This window comes from Atractosteus spatula, chromosome 7, assembly GCF_055471065.1.
Source record: "Atractosteus spatula isolate fAtrSpa1 chromosome 7, fAtrSpa1.hap1, whole genome shotgun sequence".
In the NCBI taxonomy this organism is placed as follows: Eukaryota; Metazoa; Chordata; class Actinopteri; order Semionotiformes; family Lepisosteidae; genus Atractosteus; species Atractosteus spatula.
In genome coordinates, this window is record NC_142712.1 from 36,977,480 (window position 1) to 36,995,890 (window position 18,411).

The 18,411-nt window shown below is 40.6% G+C and overlaps 1 protein-coding gene across 1 annotated transcript in view; it reads left to right on the forward strand.

Moving 5' to 3' along the window:
* Positions 1 to 18,411, forward strand: part of plxna2 (plexin A2) — a 226,167-nt gene that overhangs the window by 88,009 nt on the left and 119,747 nt on the right. The window contains exon 4 of the mRNA XM_088919992.1: positions 6,333 to 6,467. Coding sequence (XP_088776118.1) covers positions 6,333 to 6,467 — 135 coding nt within the window. The remainder of the gene's footprint in view (positions 1 to 6,332; positions 6,468 to 18,411) is intronic.

The window sequence follows — 18,411 nt, forward strand, 5'->3', positions numbered from 1 at the left end:
TTTGGTTAATGCTATTCTGCTGAGATTGAATTTGAGTCTCTTTTTTTCTGTGCTGGTGCTCTTGCTGTATCCTTTTTCCAGGCAAACTGTACACCTGGGGTTTCTGGGGTCAAAGGGCACCTCTCCCAGACTTTTCTTTCTCACAGGTAATACTAAGCCTCATTCACTAATACATATTAAGACAATTCATTGATACATATTAATGGTTTACCTTTAATGTTACATTATGAAACACTGTTGTTGAGGCAATAAAGGTGCTCTTAAACTCAAATCTGGGCACTCAAGGCTGTTTCAAGTGCTGAATTGTTGACTAGACTGAGTAGTAAATAAATAATGAAACCTAGAACAGCATTTTCTTTTTTCTAACAACATTTAGCCACAAGGATTAAGAGTGTTTATGTCTTTGTTTATCTTTTTTTCTTTTTTTTTTACCAAAAGTAAGGAAAATGTCAGGTTCCATAGGCAGTCCTTCCCTCCAATAGGCAGGGAATGCAAATCATTTGCTTTGTAAGCCTAAGGATATTCCATAATGCTGGAGACAGATAAAAAACATGTACTGCAACACTAGAAAAATCAAATGAAAATTAGCCTGATAAAATCATCATTGTTCCCCTTTGTTCAGTGTTTTTAAGCATGAATTCTGCCTGCACCATTTTGCTTTAACAAAAAGATTTATGTACAGTAATCTCTGCTCCCAGTGTATCTATGTAAATCAGTTAAAGTAATTATGCAGTTGCATACATCTGTAATTAGTAAGAACTTTGAGGGGGGGTTTAAAGAGAGGTGGGAGGTTCAGTCAAGTCATCTGAATACACAATCAGCAATTTACATATTCACCAACCTTTTTTCAGGTACAAAACAGTACACTTAATGCTCTAACTACTTGATTACAGTCTGTTCCAAATAAGTAAACACAAATTTAAGTTTAAGAAGCCTTAGAAGAAACTCCCAGAAGATTACCTGACAGGCCGACACCATGATCAAGCAGGTGGCTGTGGGTGAGGTTGAGCCTTGGCACTCCAGCTGTGCTGGCCCCTCTGTGATTTCCACAGATGTGGGAATCTAGACTGTATAATGTTTGCTTACACACACTCACACACAGGTTTACAACCAGGGTGGCAGTACATACGTGGAGAAGCCCACAGAGAAGGTGGGGCTTTGCTGTGGCCATCTGTGTTATATATTCCGGTAAACTTCAAATTCCAGGACACATGAGTGGGCTTCTTATTCTTATTCTTATATCCCATATGCTATCCCATGCCAATACTCCAACAAAATTCCAAGCGTATGTTTTATTGGTGGGTGATATGCCTCTAAAAGGAAAGAGAAGATTGCAAGGTTCAGGTGAAAGCCAAAAGGAAGGAAAGAGCTGAAACTGTGTTAAGCCTTGAATCAAAAGTTGGAAGTTTTGGGCACTGTTTTGTAATGCCAGAAAAGCTGTTGAAGTTAGTGAGGATGCCAGACAGTGGAAGTCACACTGTGGTTCACTGCTGCAGGTCAGGAGTGTGGGTGCCTTCAGCGTGTTCTCTGGGAGAAATCCTCCAGCCCTGCTCCTATGCACAAAGTGAAGCAGCTCTCCAGGTGGAGTCTGTCTGTATGGCACGGCCTTCAGGGAGCAGGAGAACACAGAACATGAAAACAAATCAAAGGAGCCCTTTCAGCCTCTTTTGTTTGCTAGTCAATTTTTGATCCTCATACAACCTTTTCTTGAAAGAACCCAAGGAATCTGCTTAAACAACATTGCTGAGCAATTTTGCCCAGATCCCCACAACCTTTTGTGTATAAACTGAGCTGTAGGTTATAGGTTATGTTCTGAAGCTATTCTATTCTCACCTATAAACAGGTCATATATAAGCCTTCAACTTCAGTGTCTGAAGTACTCTTCGGCAGAGCACCTAAGTTCACACTAACGCCCTGGGATCCTTGCCGGCGCCTGGGAATGTGAATGGACAGCCAGCGGCTGCCATCAGACACGGCATCCAGAATTCCTGCCATTATGGTTGCTGCAGAGAGAGACTTCCAGTGTGGAAATCCAGGTCGTCCACAGCAGTAGATGGAAGGAGTCCAACCTGTGCTTATGCAGACCCTCTCAGTCTGTCTCTCACTCACTGGCCTATGAGATGTTGCAGCTAGAGCTACAGTACTGTGTACGGAGCCCATTCTGCCCCAGTTCAAACATCCCCACAGTTATTTGGGTTACTCTTCACAATTGAATGCACCGAATCAAACGTGGAGAAGGCCATATAAAACATTCCATACACTGCTGAAGATTAAGCTTGATGGAAGGCCATCCTTGAGTGATTTTATTTAAAGTTTACTGTAACATTCAGCCTTGACATTTTCACACAGCCCATAACATGCCTCAAATTAGGTCAGCTTGCTTTCTTTTTGCATATGTTATGGGTTTGTCATATTCATGTGTCTTTATTTTATCAATCAATGAAACAGTTAACAGTTGAGAAATGATTGTGACTCTAAAAGCAGACATTTCAGCTAAAACAACAATTTCAAGTATCCTTTTGCCTGAGCGTGAGAAACACATTTCAGCAATAACCCTGACAACAAGAAAATCCATTCACCAGCCGACAGACCCTTGTAATATTTAATGTGATGTCGAAATCCCAGAAGCGAAGGAGTTTGTTAGTCTTTCTGAAACTGTAAACTAATCTTTTTTGTCTCCTTTGTCCTAGATTAGTTATAGCACCAACATTATTTTAACTCTCAAAAACTCCAGCAAAGTACAAAGCGGTGTTCTTTTCTTCATGAAGGTCAGCGAGTGTGTGAATTAAGAGCAGGGACAACAGCTTTGGATAAAAATAAATTGTCCTTTTCCAGGGTGATGGGAGTTCCATGAATTTCTAAGAATTCTGGAGCATTGTGAATTCATAACACCCTCTATTTAAAAAAGAAATTCCTGTTTTTTTTTAATTAACCAGAATTCATTCATACATTTGTTTGTGATATCCCTTGTGATATTCACTAGAACACTTCTACCACTGTTTACTGAGAGGAAAAAATAATACTATTTACTACTTAAATAATACATATAAAACAGTGAAGCTGGACAAACTGGATGTATAATATTAATAATTAGCGTGGGGCTTGTTTCAGATAAAGGGTCCCAATGTTGTAACTCATAAACCTTCAAAGTCATCTAACTAGCATTAAAAACAAAAAAAAGCATGAAAGCTTTCCCACTCCCCGTGTACAGTATGTTGATAGGAGCAACAGGCCTTTGTGATTCTTAAATAGGGCTGTTGAACATCAGTAAATATTGTTGCCTTCAGCCTTGCATGGCTTAATGGAAGAACTATGTCCTGAAATTCTCCAGAGGAAAAAACAAAGCGTCTTTGCATCCTCACCAATCAGATAAATCATTTAGGGTCAGAGGTTAAAAAAGGCTTTAAGCTTTCACATTTGCAAAGGTGAGCCTAAATTAGTTTGTCACTTAGAGTTTGAGTGTGAGAGAGCTGAGATAGGCAGCGAAAAAGGACATACTGTGAGGTGTTCAAAGTGTCTCCAGAGACTGAGGTTGGCTATACTTAGAACACTGTCTTGACACTAAGCTTTAATGTATCTGTGCAGGGAGAGTACTACAGAGCAACACAGAGCTCTGCAGTAGAGCAGTTCAATGATCCAGCTCAATATTGAGTTTGGGAATATTGAGGATCATTTTGCTTTTGCAAAATAATAATGCTTTCCTTCTTAATCCCAAAATTATCAAGTGTTCATTTTTGCTCAGATTTTAAGCTAGCATTGTCTGAGTACCACAGAGAACACTACATTTTACATTCAAACGTTGATCCTATCATTGTGTTTTAAGTTCAGTTTCAGGTCCTATGCTATGTGCAGTCAAAAGCTTAAAGGGCTTTGCTTTTGTCTAGCAATCCAAACTGTTCAGGCTTCTGTGAGTGAGATTACAGTTAGCTGTTGTGAGCAAAAGCTATTACAAGTTACAGGTGCAGCTTTGCAATTTTAGTAAGAGCTATTGAAGGAGTTGCTGGAGTGTTTTCAGTACTGCAGGAATTAGAAAAACAACTACAACACTATAATGGTGTTAGAGACAGAGAGCAACAACAGAGGAGTAGTGTATCAATAGCATACAGGTTCCATCCATCTGTTTTCAGAAAGCCCATTATTCTTAGTGAAGGTTGCAGCATGTTTAGGGCACCAGGTGGGACTACACACTGTATAGGAGACTAGTTTGACACAGGGTGCGCACAGCAATAATTTTGAGTCACTGTTTAACCTATCCAGCATGGCTTTGAAAGGTGAGAGAAAACTGGAGGACTGAAAATAAAATGTATTGGTGAAAATGTGCAAACTTCCCATGAAAAGTCATTCCAGAATCAAACCCAGGACCCCAGACTTGTGAAGCTGTAGCACTGACTCCCATGTCAACCAGTGTTATTTTTCATGTAAATTAGATCAGCAAATTCCTGTCACAGTTCTTTTCTGTCCGAGTCCCCACTGCAAATGAAACCACAGGTGCAGTAAGGTAGCAGCCCTACAGTGGTTGTTACAAAGTGTTCTGGAGGTTGCCTGTGCTCAAAGAAAGCTGTAACACACCATTTCCTTTGCAGAGCTTGGAGCCAAGTAGTTTCTTTGCCGAGGACAAACAGTCATGGCCCTGCCTGCCGTTTAGTTTATGACAAGCTCCCAAATAGCGGCCCTGCATGCACTTTTCTTTAATTCAAAAGCCAGCTGGGTCTGTAATGGCTGTTTAATGGGGCTCACCGCTAATGCAGGTTCCATTATTCTGGGCAGGCTTAGTGTAGACAGAAAGGAAGAGGTGATTAATTTTTATTTTAGTGTGTGTTGGCTTCTCGAGGGCTGAATTAACCTTAAAAGGGTCTTTACAGGACTTTCTAGCATTCCTGGATGGTGCTAAACCACCAAACGCTTTCAGAAAGAAAGAGGTTAAAGGTGACTTTTAACCATCCCCAGGGTCACAGCCAAAGAAAATAATCTGAGCGCAAGGCAGCAGGGGTCTGTTGTACGGGGAGCAGGAGTGGGGAGTGGCGGAGCACTTGAAACGCTCCCTAGGGGTCCTGGAGTATGTGTGCTTTATTTTTGGATTCAGGGCGGGCGGTCCTGTGTTAGCTTTAATGGCTAAACCAGAAATTTTGTAGTGTTGTAATCCTGTGTAAAGTGGCTGTTCTGGAGAAGAAATTCAAATCAGTACGCAGCCAGGGCTCTCCGTGGGCGTGCGTACTGTCATGTCCTAGCTGACTTCTTAATTTGAGTACGTGTTTTTTCAGGCATGTTTGATATGCATGTAATACTAGCCTGGTTATTTTACATTAACGTGTGAGTGGTGGATCATTTATTGACATGTTCTCCCTTTTTTAAAGATTTTGGTTTCAGTAGTTCTGAGCAGTTTTCCTTGCACATCAATAGGATCTGCAGCTCCCCGATTCTGCACTATCATCTGTGATGTGTTTGGTCATAGTACATTGTCCTTGGTTGAGATGACAGCTCAGGCCAAAGGTTTGTTCTGTGGGATCTTGGCTCTCCCGTTTTCTTACACCCAGACATGTGACCTCGAATCAACCCCTCATCAGCCTTAATGACCCTTAGCTGCATTGTGCAGTTGCATTGCAGCGTGTGAGCACACGGAGCTTTGGGGAAAGCCAGGAACACAAAGCACAATATCTATAGCTTCCAGCTCCTTGTTGGCAAGTAGCTGCTCCGACTGTGGGAATCAAAAGAGAAAAGACTGAGAGAGGAGAGGAAAAAACAGAAATGAAATCGGAGTGACTTCTGCTGGAAGAGATTAAAATAAATTGAGTAATACCAAACTAATTAGGGTGGCAATAACTGACGCACAAGCTAATGAGGGGCAACTAAATCAAAGTGCATAACGAGACTCCGGCAGACAGATCCAGGAGACAGGGCTGCTCCTTTTTAGCAAATCAAAAGGTATTTCAGCAGCACTTACTGTAAGTGGGGGATGCAGCAGAACAAACATATATGTCAAAATACTTATTTTTAAGTAGTATATGAGACGATTTAAAATATAATAAAATTTATATATATTTTTCTTGATTTGATGTCAGAACTTTGTAATCTGGTGAATCTATATTCTCTGGCAATAACATGAACTGGAAAGGTGCTTCCATCCTTCATACACAGTGCTTCAGATTTACATCTCTGTATACATTGCACGGCAATAAAGTGCACATAATTTAAGAAATACAGACATTCAGGAAATGAAGTGAAAAGCAAATACAATTCAGAACTGTAACGGAGACAGGGTAGTCGTGACGTAATGTTCCTTTTGCAATGTAACAGCTGATCCAAGCCTGCTTTTCTCTAATTGTGTTCCTCAGATCCGAGTGGACGGTCCTCCACATGGTGGGGTGCAGTACGAGACCGTGTCGGTGATCAAGGATGGGAGCCCCATCCTGCGGGACATGGCCTTCTCCATGGACCGGAATTACCTCTACGTCATGTCAGAGAGGCAGGTGAGTGAAGACAGCGCTGCAGGGCCCTTACAGCTCAGACACACACGTATCCAGAAGCCTGTCTTGTGAAAAAAAACATCAATAAACATTGTGAAATTTTCCCATTTTCTCACACTTCAAGGTCCAAGATACATGAGTTCTTTATGTGAGTAGCCGGGAGACAGGGTGTCTTCTTTTTAACAAAGTCACGAGGTATTTCAGCCCCACTCCAGCTATTGCTGTGTTTCTATTTGCTCTGTCTGGCACTTAGTTTAATGTCTCATAGGAATATCACGGAGCACATTCATTGGGCAGAATACAGAAATAAAGGAAAAGAAGCAAAAGTGTTCAAGGGAGGTTACCCCTCTCTGTGTTGTTTATCTCATTTTGTGAGATGTCAAGTGGCGGAAAGGAAAGAGAAGACAGGGTAGGAGGGGAGACAGTAGAGGCCATGATGAGAAAATGAGAAAGACATGGGATAAAGAGGTAAATTATTAACAGTGGAGAAAGAAGGGTGGAAACTGAGAGGAGATGGAGAAGGGTGGTTTGGAGACGGGTGAACAGTAAAGGAGGAGGGTGGGTTTCTGTGGACAGGGCGTAGTATGAGTGACACCGACAGACACTCTTGTCTGGCTGCAGATGAGAGAGTCCTGAAAGCGAAGCAGATTAATGGCAGCGCGTGGGCTTTGTCACATTCAAATTAAACAACAGTGAGGAGTAGGCAGGGGACAGGGAGACCCCATTCTGAAAGTTGTCTGGAAAAGTGATAAATGAGGGTCTTTATTTCCAACACCCGGAGGCATCTACCCTCCATGCTGTCGGGGTCACGGGGGCCAACAGTGGAGAGATTTGGGGTTTTAGTCAAGGAGGGAGACTGCAATTCATTCATAACACCATGTAGTGCCCAGATGAATAAGTACAGTACGCCTCTCTCTGGTGAACTACTGCAAAGCGAGGTCTCTGATCATTGTATTTATTTCACTTTTAGAGCAAAAATATCAAAATTGCACTTCCAGGCCCTAACTGCCATTTGATGTCTTTATTTGTGTTATTCTTTTTTTCACATAGGCTGAGGTCGGTTGATTTTGACAGCATTTTGTTTCGCTGTGCTTGTTAAATTCTAATGCTCTGGCAAGGAGTGACGGTACCAACCAGCAAGGGCTAATTGAGGTCCCTGCAAGTGTGTATACAAAGTCAAATTCTCAGCAACATGGCCTTGGTGCGAAGCTGTGCATCCTCGCAGTGAGATTTGAAGCTGTCTAGCACAGAGACAAGACAAGTCAAGGTCCCATACAGTCCAGGCCTGTTCATACCTCATTGCCTTCAGAACTCCTTTACAGAGCTCTGCATCTATACAGATAGCATGCGTTCAGAGTGTATACTGGTTTATATTGTATGTTTATGTTGCACTGAGACTCAGAAAGTATCGATTAGTACAGTGGGGCTCAAAATGCCACCAGAGCACATATCATTCTGCACAGCTCAGAGTGTGTGCTTTCAAAGATATTCTCCGTGGAGAATGCATTCGTTTTCTGTATTCCCAAAGGTTTACTTATTTATACATGTTTTTGCCGATGTAGATGAATCAAGTTGTGGCATGTAGTTTAAGCAGTGTCTTCCATCAAAGAGCAAATTCCTTTATTTAAATGCAAGTTTGCTTTACTTACAAACATGCCTGCAGTCTCGTCAGAAGATAAAATAACAGCAAAGCAGAAGAGCTTTAATTATCATTAATCCATTAATCCAGTATCTTTTGTAGGGCTAACTAAACCATTTTGGTTCCTTTCTCTGTCCATGCGACCCACAATATATACTGGTAACAATACAGACACATTCACTGTTATTAACATTAATATTTATAAGTGCTGTCTTATGCATTTGCCTCCAGGCACTTCACAAATCTTGTGGACTGCGATAAACACATCGCATCTCAATCTAATCATTACCGAGCGTGTTAGACAAGGCTCTAGCGCAGCGCAACATCGCTATATAATGGGATTAGAATTCAGTACATCTGAAATCATGCCGTCACTCTTTCATTTCTGCTTAAACTGCAGCGAAGCTTTTTAACTGCAGCCTAATAGAAGGAAAGGGAACATATTAACGAAACCAACTTTCATCTTCTTTACACCTTCAAATAGGTGTGTTTGTGCCCTGTGCTGGGGCGTAGTCCCTGCCAGGGCATAGTTCCAATCTGTGCCTTGTGCTTCCCAAATAGACTCAGGGTTGCTGCAGCTTTTAACAGGAGTTAATGTCTTTCAGACAATGGATGGATGCCTACAAATAGGATCTTAAAACTTCAAAGTGTCTTGACAGGTCAGGGCTAGACTGTCCACCTATAGCCATAAATTTAGCATGCAGTGTTAGTATTGGAAATGTTATGACAACAGTACTAAATCTATATTAATTTTAAAATTATAAGTAGGAAAAAGTCTATTTCATTAGTTGGGGGAAAGGAGGACATTGGAGAACTCTAGCGCTAGTGCAGCAGCGTCATATAATTCGCATCAAAAGATATTTTGCAGGCACTGAGGAAAATTAATTATCCATTTGAAGCGTTGCACAATGAAGCCTCTTGTTGTACAGTGCATCTGTTCAATCCGTAAGAATCTATATCCAGCATCAAATCCTGTTTTTATAGCCAATAGTATAATCCTGCCGTGACTCAAGTCTCTTTTGCACTTTATGAGATGAAATTGGGGTGATTTATTTGGGTTTGAAATTTCATCTTTATAGGGACTGCATCTCGAAACGAACGTGCTGCTAAGAATCTGACTTCCTCCCTCCCTGTCAAGTGAGAGGCCGACTCGCTGAGAAAGAGAAGAGAATTAGAAGCGGTCTCAAACATTTTAATTGGGATGTTACCCCACCCTCCAGACTTGCTAATAATAATTTTGCTTTCTTTCCTCCCAAACCCACCTCAAATTTCAATTAACATGCTCTTGAATTAAAAACGAAGGGCTTCATTAAGGCAGATTGCATGGATCCCTTCATTTGCAGGCAGGGCTGTGGATGTGAGTTTAGGAGACGAACAAAGGGAAAATCACGGCGAATTAAGAAAACAGCAAGGACAGATTTGGCTTCAATTGTGCCTCCTCTGAATAACAATGAAGCTCTCTTGCAGTAAATCACTTTCAGAACGCGCAGGGTTAGTACAAAGGGGAAACGTGGAGGAGAAATTGTTGTATTTGAAGAACAGTAAACCCGCTTCAGGAAGGAATCTTCTAAACTCTAAACTGCAAAAGACGTTAGTGGATGCCTAATGACTTGGAGTGATGTGACACTTTCATAGTCTTCACAGGCACACACAGGGGAATAAGCAAAACAGACACACGCATATCGCTTACACACACATACACACAATGAGACACCCACACAAGCCAGGAACTCTCACTCACTTACACACAAACCCACACATTTGTATTCCTCTGCCTTTGTGAGGCCTTCCTGTTGACTCTGATTATTTATTTACTATTCTATGCTCCACTGACATAAAACTTCACATAAGGCGAAAATAGCTTCAAAGAATATTTTGGCACTCCTAAATATAAAAAGTGATGGCAAGTGTTTCCATGTTGTCTCTTTGTAAGGAGCTGCTATCATTGTGAAGACACTTTGTCAGATTTTGTCCTTACATTTATAGTAATATATGTGGACATGTGTTTGTATTCCTGTCTCTGATGGGACTTCCTATTGACTCTCTTTTTATTTGCTATTCCATATTCAACCAAAATGAAACCTGTGATGGGATCTGGAATACATTGTGTTTACTTTTAGATTTAAAAAACAATGCTGTCTAGTTGAGGGTGGCATGGTGGTGCAGTGGTTAGCATGGCTTTCTTGCAGCACTGGGGCCCTGGGTTCAATTCTAGATCTGGGGTGCTATAGAATCTGAATGGAGTTTGTATGTTCTCCTTGTACTTGTGTGGGTTTGCTCCATGTGTTCTGGTTTCCTCCCACAGTCCAAAGACACACTGCTTGGTTAATTGGCTTCTGGGAAAATTGGTGCTAGTTATATTATGTCTGCCCTGCAATGGACTGGTGTCTCCTCCATGGTGTATCCTGCCATTGCTTGCCGAGATACAGTAGGCTCTGGTTTCCACATGATGCTATATTGGATAAAGCGGTAAGAAAATGGAGGCATGTTGATAATGTTAATTTATCAATTTATGTTGATAAATTAAAGCCGTTTCCATTGCAGGTGCATCCTTACTACCTTTGTTTGTCAGGAGGAGCTGTTTTTGTGGAGATATTTCCTCTATTATTATTCCCACATTGATAGAAATAATAGAGCACAAACAATCCCACGACACTCACACAGTCATACACACAGAAACAGAACCTGGATTTAAGAACTTCATACCATCACTCGTTAAAATGCATTTCTAAATACAGGATTTGTTGAGCTCAGAATGCTTTTTACTTGCCACAAATGAAATTTTGTATTTAATTTCTTCCACACATAGGCTGTGATTTTCATCTCTTCAGCTCCTCTTGGCGCTTTTTGCTTCAGTGTGTCTTAAGCATTTATTTTCCTGTGTGGATTCCTCAGTGCTTCTTTTGAAGGGCTCTGGCTTTGATGAAAGGTGCTATATATTTGCAGTGCATCCCTGTCGCCTGCGGAGCCTAGGGATCAGGAAGAGAGGCTGAGGAAGGTGTGAGGATTCATTGTGGAAGTCTGGGAGTGGAGTTCACAGTGCTGCCTCAAGCACACAGTTCTTGACAAACATTTCATCAGCTCCTTTTTGCACTACAGGTAGTTGAAATGAATATGAATCTGTCAGGAACTAAAGTCAACATCAGAAAGATTCTGAGTAGTTTATACCCACATGAGGGAACAACACATTTAACACTATCAATAATCTGTGTCATGAAGAATTACATGTAAGTAAAGATCTATTCCTACAGATTTAGAAAACATGCATGGAGATTAGAACTTATTTGTCACTTAGTTTAAAAGGTCCTGGAGGGACAACTATAGTAAAATAGGATGAAATCCTACAAATGACTTTGCCTGACTTTTGAAGCTCAAAGTGTAAAATTAACCTTCATGATCACAGGTCTTCACATATCTGTTTCTGGCCAGCATGGTTCACCTTAAGAAATAAAATGAGAAACTCATTAATTCTTACATTGCTTATTTTGCAATCCACCACAACACATTTAATGTGGTGCATAGCATTGTATTCACTTGGGAGCTAAGCAATGATGTAAAGAGTAAAAGATTTTAGGCACAAGGGGGTCTAGATCTAGCTGTTGGTAAAATCCTTGACCTTTGCTAGTGCTCCCTCTTCAATGACCTGCATTCATCTTGGCATCAGACCACCAGGGGACAGAGTTTTAAAATCCCTCACACAATGGAGATGAGGTCAAAGGTCATGATTCGGGACTGAATGGCACAGGTGTTGTGAGTTCAGGACTAAGTCACTGTCTTTTCTGAGCTGTCCGATGTTGCCAATAAATTAATAAACAAAGATCAAATTGCATTCTGCCTTTTATACTACAGAGCATCTTAAAATAAGTAGCCTTCAAGACAAGGTAATGTAAGTGTGACAAAACACAAAGCAAAAATAGGAGCAGACACAAACTCTTTCTTTGGTCCCATGCATCATGCAGGGCTGACGGAGTGATCAAGCGAGGGTATATTAGTATCTGTGCTGGGCTGTGTGTCATAAGGAGATGCTATGGGGGGATTCACTGTGGTCTGTGACCTTTGCTTTCAGTAGGATTAGAACACACACTGACAACGTTTCATTTGACAAGCCCTGTGCGTGATCCTCTCATTTGTGTGTAATATGGGGCTCATGCAAATCATGGCCCGTGCCTGATGTTTGACCTCTCTGTTTGTTCTTTCTTGACTTTGTTTTGTTTTATAAGCTGCTGTGAAAATTTGGAAGAATTAAAATTAGAGAGAAAGAATTTTCCAAAAGTCAGTTGTTATTTCAATTCTGCCTGGTGATAGTCAGTCAGCCAGGTGCCTTGTGGTAGAGGAATACTGTAGGTGCTCTTAGTCTGAATGGAAGAAAACTGTGTTGAGATTTTACTGCGGGCACACTGTTACAGGTGATGGACAACAAGCAGTTCACTTCCCTCCCACACACAAGCTCTGCAAACACAAAAATGTTTGCTGGAGATAGTTTTGAATAAAATTCAAATGTGGATTTTAAGTCTTTCTTGCAGTTCAATGCAGTGTTGTTAAGTCTCCTCATTAAAAAGAACTCCCTGAAGTGAAATCAGTGTGTTTAATTCCAGAGGATTGAGCACAGATTTTTCTTTTCAACTAATCTACACATTTAGACACAGGTGTAATGTTAAATAAAAGTCTTGTTCTTTTGTAATTTAAAATTCTGCTGAAGATGGCAGATCCTACTCAGGTAAAAGTCCCTTGACAGTTTTTATGAGTGATTGCTGTATATCAGCTATTTCAAAGGCTGTTTAGATGTTTTAATAAATTATTAGATTATAATAATCTCAAATGCAAAGGCATGCTGTATTACAATGAGCAACACCGGTGTCATTATCTGATTTTCCAAATTATTCTCATGCCCTTGTTGTAAATATCAGCATACGGCATACATGATGTACAAGGCCGAATTGCCAAACATAGACATGTTGGTGTCTGCTTAATTTTGTGCTAGGTGTTTCTTTTCACAGTTGTATTATGGCTAATATCATTATTTATGGCTCATGGCAAATAAGTTTTAAACAACGGGCTTTGTACACTATAAGTATTATGTGGCACTTGTATCCTTGAGAACTAAGACAAGTAGTTATTTTTTTCCAGTGAAATGCTATTAGAAATAATGGAAATACTATTTGTGCATTATTTGGATCCTCTCAAAAACACAGATCACAATAAAATTCGACAGGGTGCTTTTGTCTGTTGTAAAAATGGTTTTCCAAGCAATTTGTGAAATTGGTCTGAATTCATAAGGTTCTGTATAATTGCTGCTTAATTACAGTATCTCAAAGAGAGAAGGATGAAAATATCTGGACTCAAAGGACTCATATAAATGGATCCTCAGTCTGAAATTCAGTGTGGTTCTGAGTTCTTCCTAAAAGAAATGACAAGCCCCTCACTACTAATTCTGTTGTCCAGGAGATTCTAAATATTCAGACCTGAAGGGTTCAAGGGTTATTAGTTTCCCCCAATGAAAATCCATCACCAGTTGGAGCTAATTACAAAAAGAAGAAAAAAAGCCTCTAAAATTTCAGGTTGCCAATTTCTGAAAGTGCTCAGCTGTGAAATTTAAAATCAATGCATGAATTCCTTTTTTTCATTCACCCCAGATCTCTGCTTTGCCTTTTTTTTTGCTTGCTTCTTTCTTTCTTGTTTGGCTAACATTCAAGAATCACGAGAAAATGAGTTCTGGGGGTATCGAGCCGAGGGAAATGGGATTTGTTCACACTTCGCTCCAGCCAGCACGCAACACTCAAGCACACAACACAGACAGACCCGTACGCAGCACAGACACAGTGGATAGACATACTGTACAGCAGACACAGTAAAGAATAGGAAGAGACACTGGCGACAGGCTGCTGATACAGACACACGCTGTAGCAGTGCAGCAGTTACTGTGCAACACATTCAGAAGAACTGACTAACTACACGATCTTATTTGTACATTTACGCATGTCTGCAGCCTTCAATACACAAGAATTCCAAAAAATGAAATGATCATTTTTGTTATTATATACAGTATATTGTAACTATACATATGTTATAATATAATGTAATAGTATAGATCTGCTTCCATAAGCTTTTAAAAAAACAGTTTTAAAATAGATGGATAATATTATATATAATATGATATCATTTTGCAAGCAATTTTTTCAGGGTTGTTCTGAATCCATTTGATACGATATAACTGTTGAGCTGAGCTCTTCATAGAGGAGATCACAAGGCTCTCAGTACTAATCCAGTAAAAACGTTTAGAAAAATAAACCTTACTGCTACATAAAGTAAATTGATCAGCTATTTCTTAAACAGCTAGTGTGAACGCATTCCTATGTACTGTAATTACGCATCTACAGTACAGTATGTAAAGGCCGATATAATGATATACTGTAGCAGGTGTATATGGTTAAGGTACTTTTTGCTCATACTTCCCAGAATGACATGTTAACTCCTGCTACAAAACATTCTTGGAAGTTTTTTTCCTCATTTTTGCAGCTACAGTGTGATGTTCCCTGTTAAACAGTTTAGCAATTCTTCATGTCAGAGCCCTGACACAGATTAGACTGGCCTTTAGCCAATTTGCACCACCACAGTCTACGGATGGAAAGTTGCAGAAAAATAGTAGCGTATATTTTTGTCACGTGTCAAATGCCACATTCGATAGTGCTGCCTGTAACTGATACGCCAGGGACACATAAAATTAGTATTTTCATGTAAAAGGGCATGCAAAGAATACAGCTTCTTTAGCTCCCTAGAATGATGGATTTTCATAGTTCATGCAAACATGCACTAACCAGTTACCCCTCCCTGGGGACAAGAATTAATAAAACCCCCTAAAGGGCTTTGAATGCTACAAACATCTATATTGTGGTTTAACCTATAGATTGCAGCACATCCTTTATCTAGCATGACTGCACAGCACAGGAGCTGGCATTACAGGGAGGTAATATTTCCTCTTTAGTTTCCCTGACTCCTGCTGAAGTGTATCTCTGGCACTTTCACTTATTATTGACACCTGGACAAATAAGGATAAATGCCACTGTCGATACTGCTGTCGACGGTTATTGATGAAGCTATTTAACTTTTCACTCCAATGAAACACGCCCTCTCCCCTCCCCCACTTCTTACTCGACATTGACTCCCAATTTGGCCCATCACTCTTTCTTCTCACAGCTTTTGCTCAGAGGTCAGGGGTCACAGGTTAACCAGCTCAGTAAATAAAGCTGGTAAGGCCATCTGTTATGTCAGGAGCAGATTTGCACACCGTGGGTTCGATCTGGCACCAGTGACGTAAGGTCGTGTTCAGGAAAGATAGCCTGGTTCATGGAGTGTGTGTATTACAAATGTAAAGGACTTTCTATTCACCTGTAAACCAGGAGAGAAGTCTGTGACTCATGTCTGTAGCACATACAGCACCTTCCAAGAGAAGCTCAATGCAGGTGCTACAGAGTAAAAACCTGTTGATCTGAGCTAGAATGTACTAGAATATAACAGCCACTATTAACCCAGGATTTCTTCATCAGGGAGATCTGGGGCATGGGTTCTGCCAGTCCAGCAAAATCAAAAAGGTAAATTTGATTTCAAAACAGAGTAAATGATCACATTTCATTTAGTTGGCAGAGAAATCTCAGGTTTTACAAAGTTTTTTATGGATCTGGTTTTGCAAAAGATTTCCCCAGTTTAGATATGGAAATAGAAACACAACCTTTGCGTATGTACAGGTCAGGACTTGAAGAATTCCTTCATTAGGTGGACTTGACTTTGTTTTAGCACAATGTTTTGAATTTTTTACGTTAAAGGTCCCTGCTGCTGTTAGTTCACAGTTTGAATGCCTACTGTATGTGCCCTCTGAACCCTCTCAGGTTTTAGATTTATCTCCTGTAAAACAAAACGGCCTAGTGACACAGAGCGTTATTAATGAGGGCGAAACTGTTCCTTAACTCCCAGTCCCTACAGCAACGGGCTTCACCTGCTCACAGCCAGTGTATTTGCCCAGAAGCGCACTAACTAGCTCCAAATATTGAAGACTGAATATCCAGTAATTAGGTGAAGTCTGCATCTGCCTGACATGTAACAGAATGTTTCCCCAAATCAGGCATCATCAGACTTCATCAGGCTTCATAGACTCTAGAGTCTAGAGTCCACTTTAGTCTTTTCATCTACTCTACAGTGTGATTGTAAACACTGAAAGGGGCCGATAACACAGATTCTAAACCATCAAATATGGAGCAGCAAAATTTGACATAACACATAAAATTACAAAGGAGGATAGAAAATGGTCATTTTACAACTAATACTTGTGAATTTCACAGTTTATTATTATCTCCAGCCTTAGGTGACCTCACGTTCCATCAGATACGTCTAAGATTATCGCTAATGCTGAGAATCTTCCTTTTGCCTTGTACGTTTTTTTTTGTTTAACTCTGAATTGGAAAATTTAAAACTAAAACTAAAAACACTCATTGACTGGATTTGTTTCATCCTCAGACATCTGTATCACCTCAGCAATCAGAGGCTTTAAAAACATGCGTGTAAAATAATAACAAAACGTTGTTAAAATGTTCTCGCCTGTCAATGGCTCTGATAATTTCTCAGTCTGCTGTGTGACCCTGAATATTTAAAATGGCACTTGTTCTGTATGTGTGTCGGCACCTAAAGAATTTACTGACATCCATCTCAGAATTAATAATCCTGCCTTACTCTTCTAATTGCAGGCTTTAATTGCAACAATTATTTACCAGCCCAATTAAATAAGAAACATTACTTTGAGATCTGACAGCCAGTTCAGGGAATCAGGTTTCTGCCTGTCAGACAAGGGCAAAGTACAGTGGACCCCTGTAGAGCCTCACTTCACAACAGACGGGAGACTCACTGCTTGGAGTGTTCGTTGTTTTTCTACTTCGGCTAAAACATATTCACAGGATTTAATAAATGGGGATTATTTCCTTTTATAACTTTCCCTAAGAATGTTTGTTTTGAATAAAGTGCTATGATTTGTTTGCCTGATGTTTTAAAGTATTACATTAAAAAGAGACATTTTGGTGCCTGCTTAATTTTCATTCTTGTGAGTAATTCCTCATGCTTGAGTCCCATCACCAGTTAGACTGGTTATGAAATGGAACTCAAAAATGAAAGATGCAATTCATTTACAATCAAGACACTCACTTACAGTATCTCGAGAATCAAAGGAAAATTGTTCATTAATCCTCCCTACAAAAAAAGAGAAACTGCATAGCCTGAAAACAAACCTCTGAAAGATCCAGAACTGTGAAGTTTGTCTGAACCCAGTGTGTGTTTCTCCTGTCTCACTGCGACGGTGCTGGAACACTGACTCTGACACTCTGCTGGACACATATTTACTCCACAAGCTTTGGAACGCAGAGCGCAGACTAAACATCGCCAGCTGTACCATTCTGGGGAGGTCACACCACAGAGCTTGTTTTTTTTTTTCCTCTTTGGAAGCTGAATCCACAGATCCATCTTTCTGCCCTGAGAGATTCACCTCTTACCCCTTAAACTTAGTCCCCAAACTTCAAACACCCCAGCATTGGCACAGCCTTCCTCCAAATCTGCTCAGTTCACTACCCACAACAGCACTGGAGGCAAATGAATAAATCTGTCATCATCTGTCAGTTCCAGGGTGCTGTTTCATTAATGGGAGTCTTTACCTGGTTGTCCTCCCCCATTGCAGAATATACATTTAACCCTTTCCTGGTTCCCAGCCTCTGCATCTTTTCAACTGGGAATACTGCGAGTCAACGCCATCGGCCCATGGTTTTAAATACGCAGATATTTATTGTGGCTTTGCTTGACTGTGAATTGGGCCGAGACGATTCTGAATCCGTAACAAAATACATTCCCAGCACTTAATACTTCCTTCTACATGCCTAAGGTATTATAAAGATGGCATTGACTACAGCTGCATCCTAATGTTATCTGTTACAACGGGTGAGCTGTGTCAATGTCTCTCTGTCCCACTCTCACCCTGCTCAGCTGTCTTTTCAAAGAGCAACGGCCTCAATTTCACTCCAGTTTTCAGCAGCACTGTGTCTGTCTGTCTCTGCCTCTGTCTGTCTGGCGGTTTTCGACTTGAAGGTTCCCTAAAAACAGATGAGCCGTTTTAGAGCACCATTAACTTTGGCTGCGGAGTTTGTAGAATGAATAATGCCCCTATGTGTGTGTTAATTTACAGCGCCGAGGCTGTAGTCTGGGCTCTGAAGTTCAGCTGGTCTCATTTGGCAGTGAAGCACAGGGCCTGGTGTCGCATTCTGCAGAGCCTGACGAGTT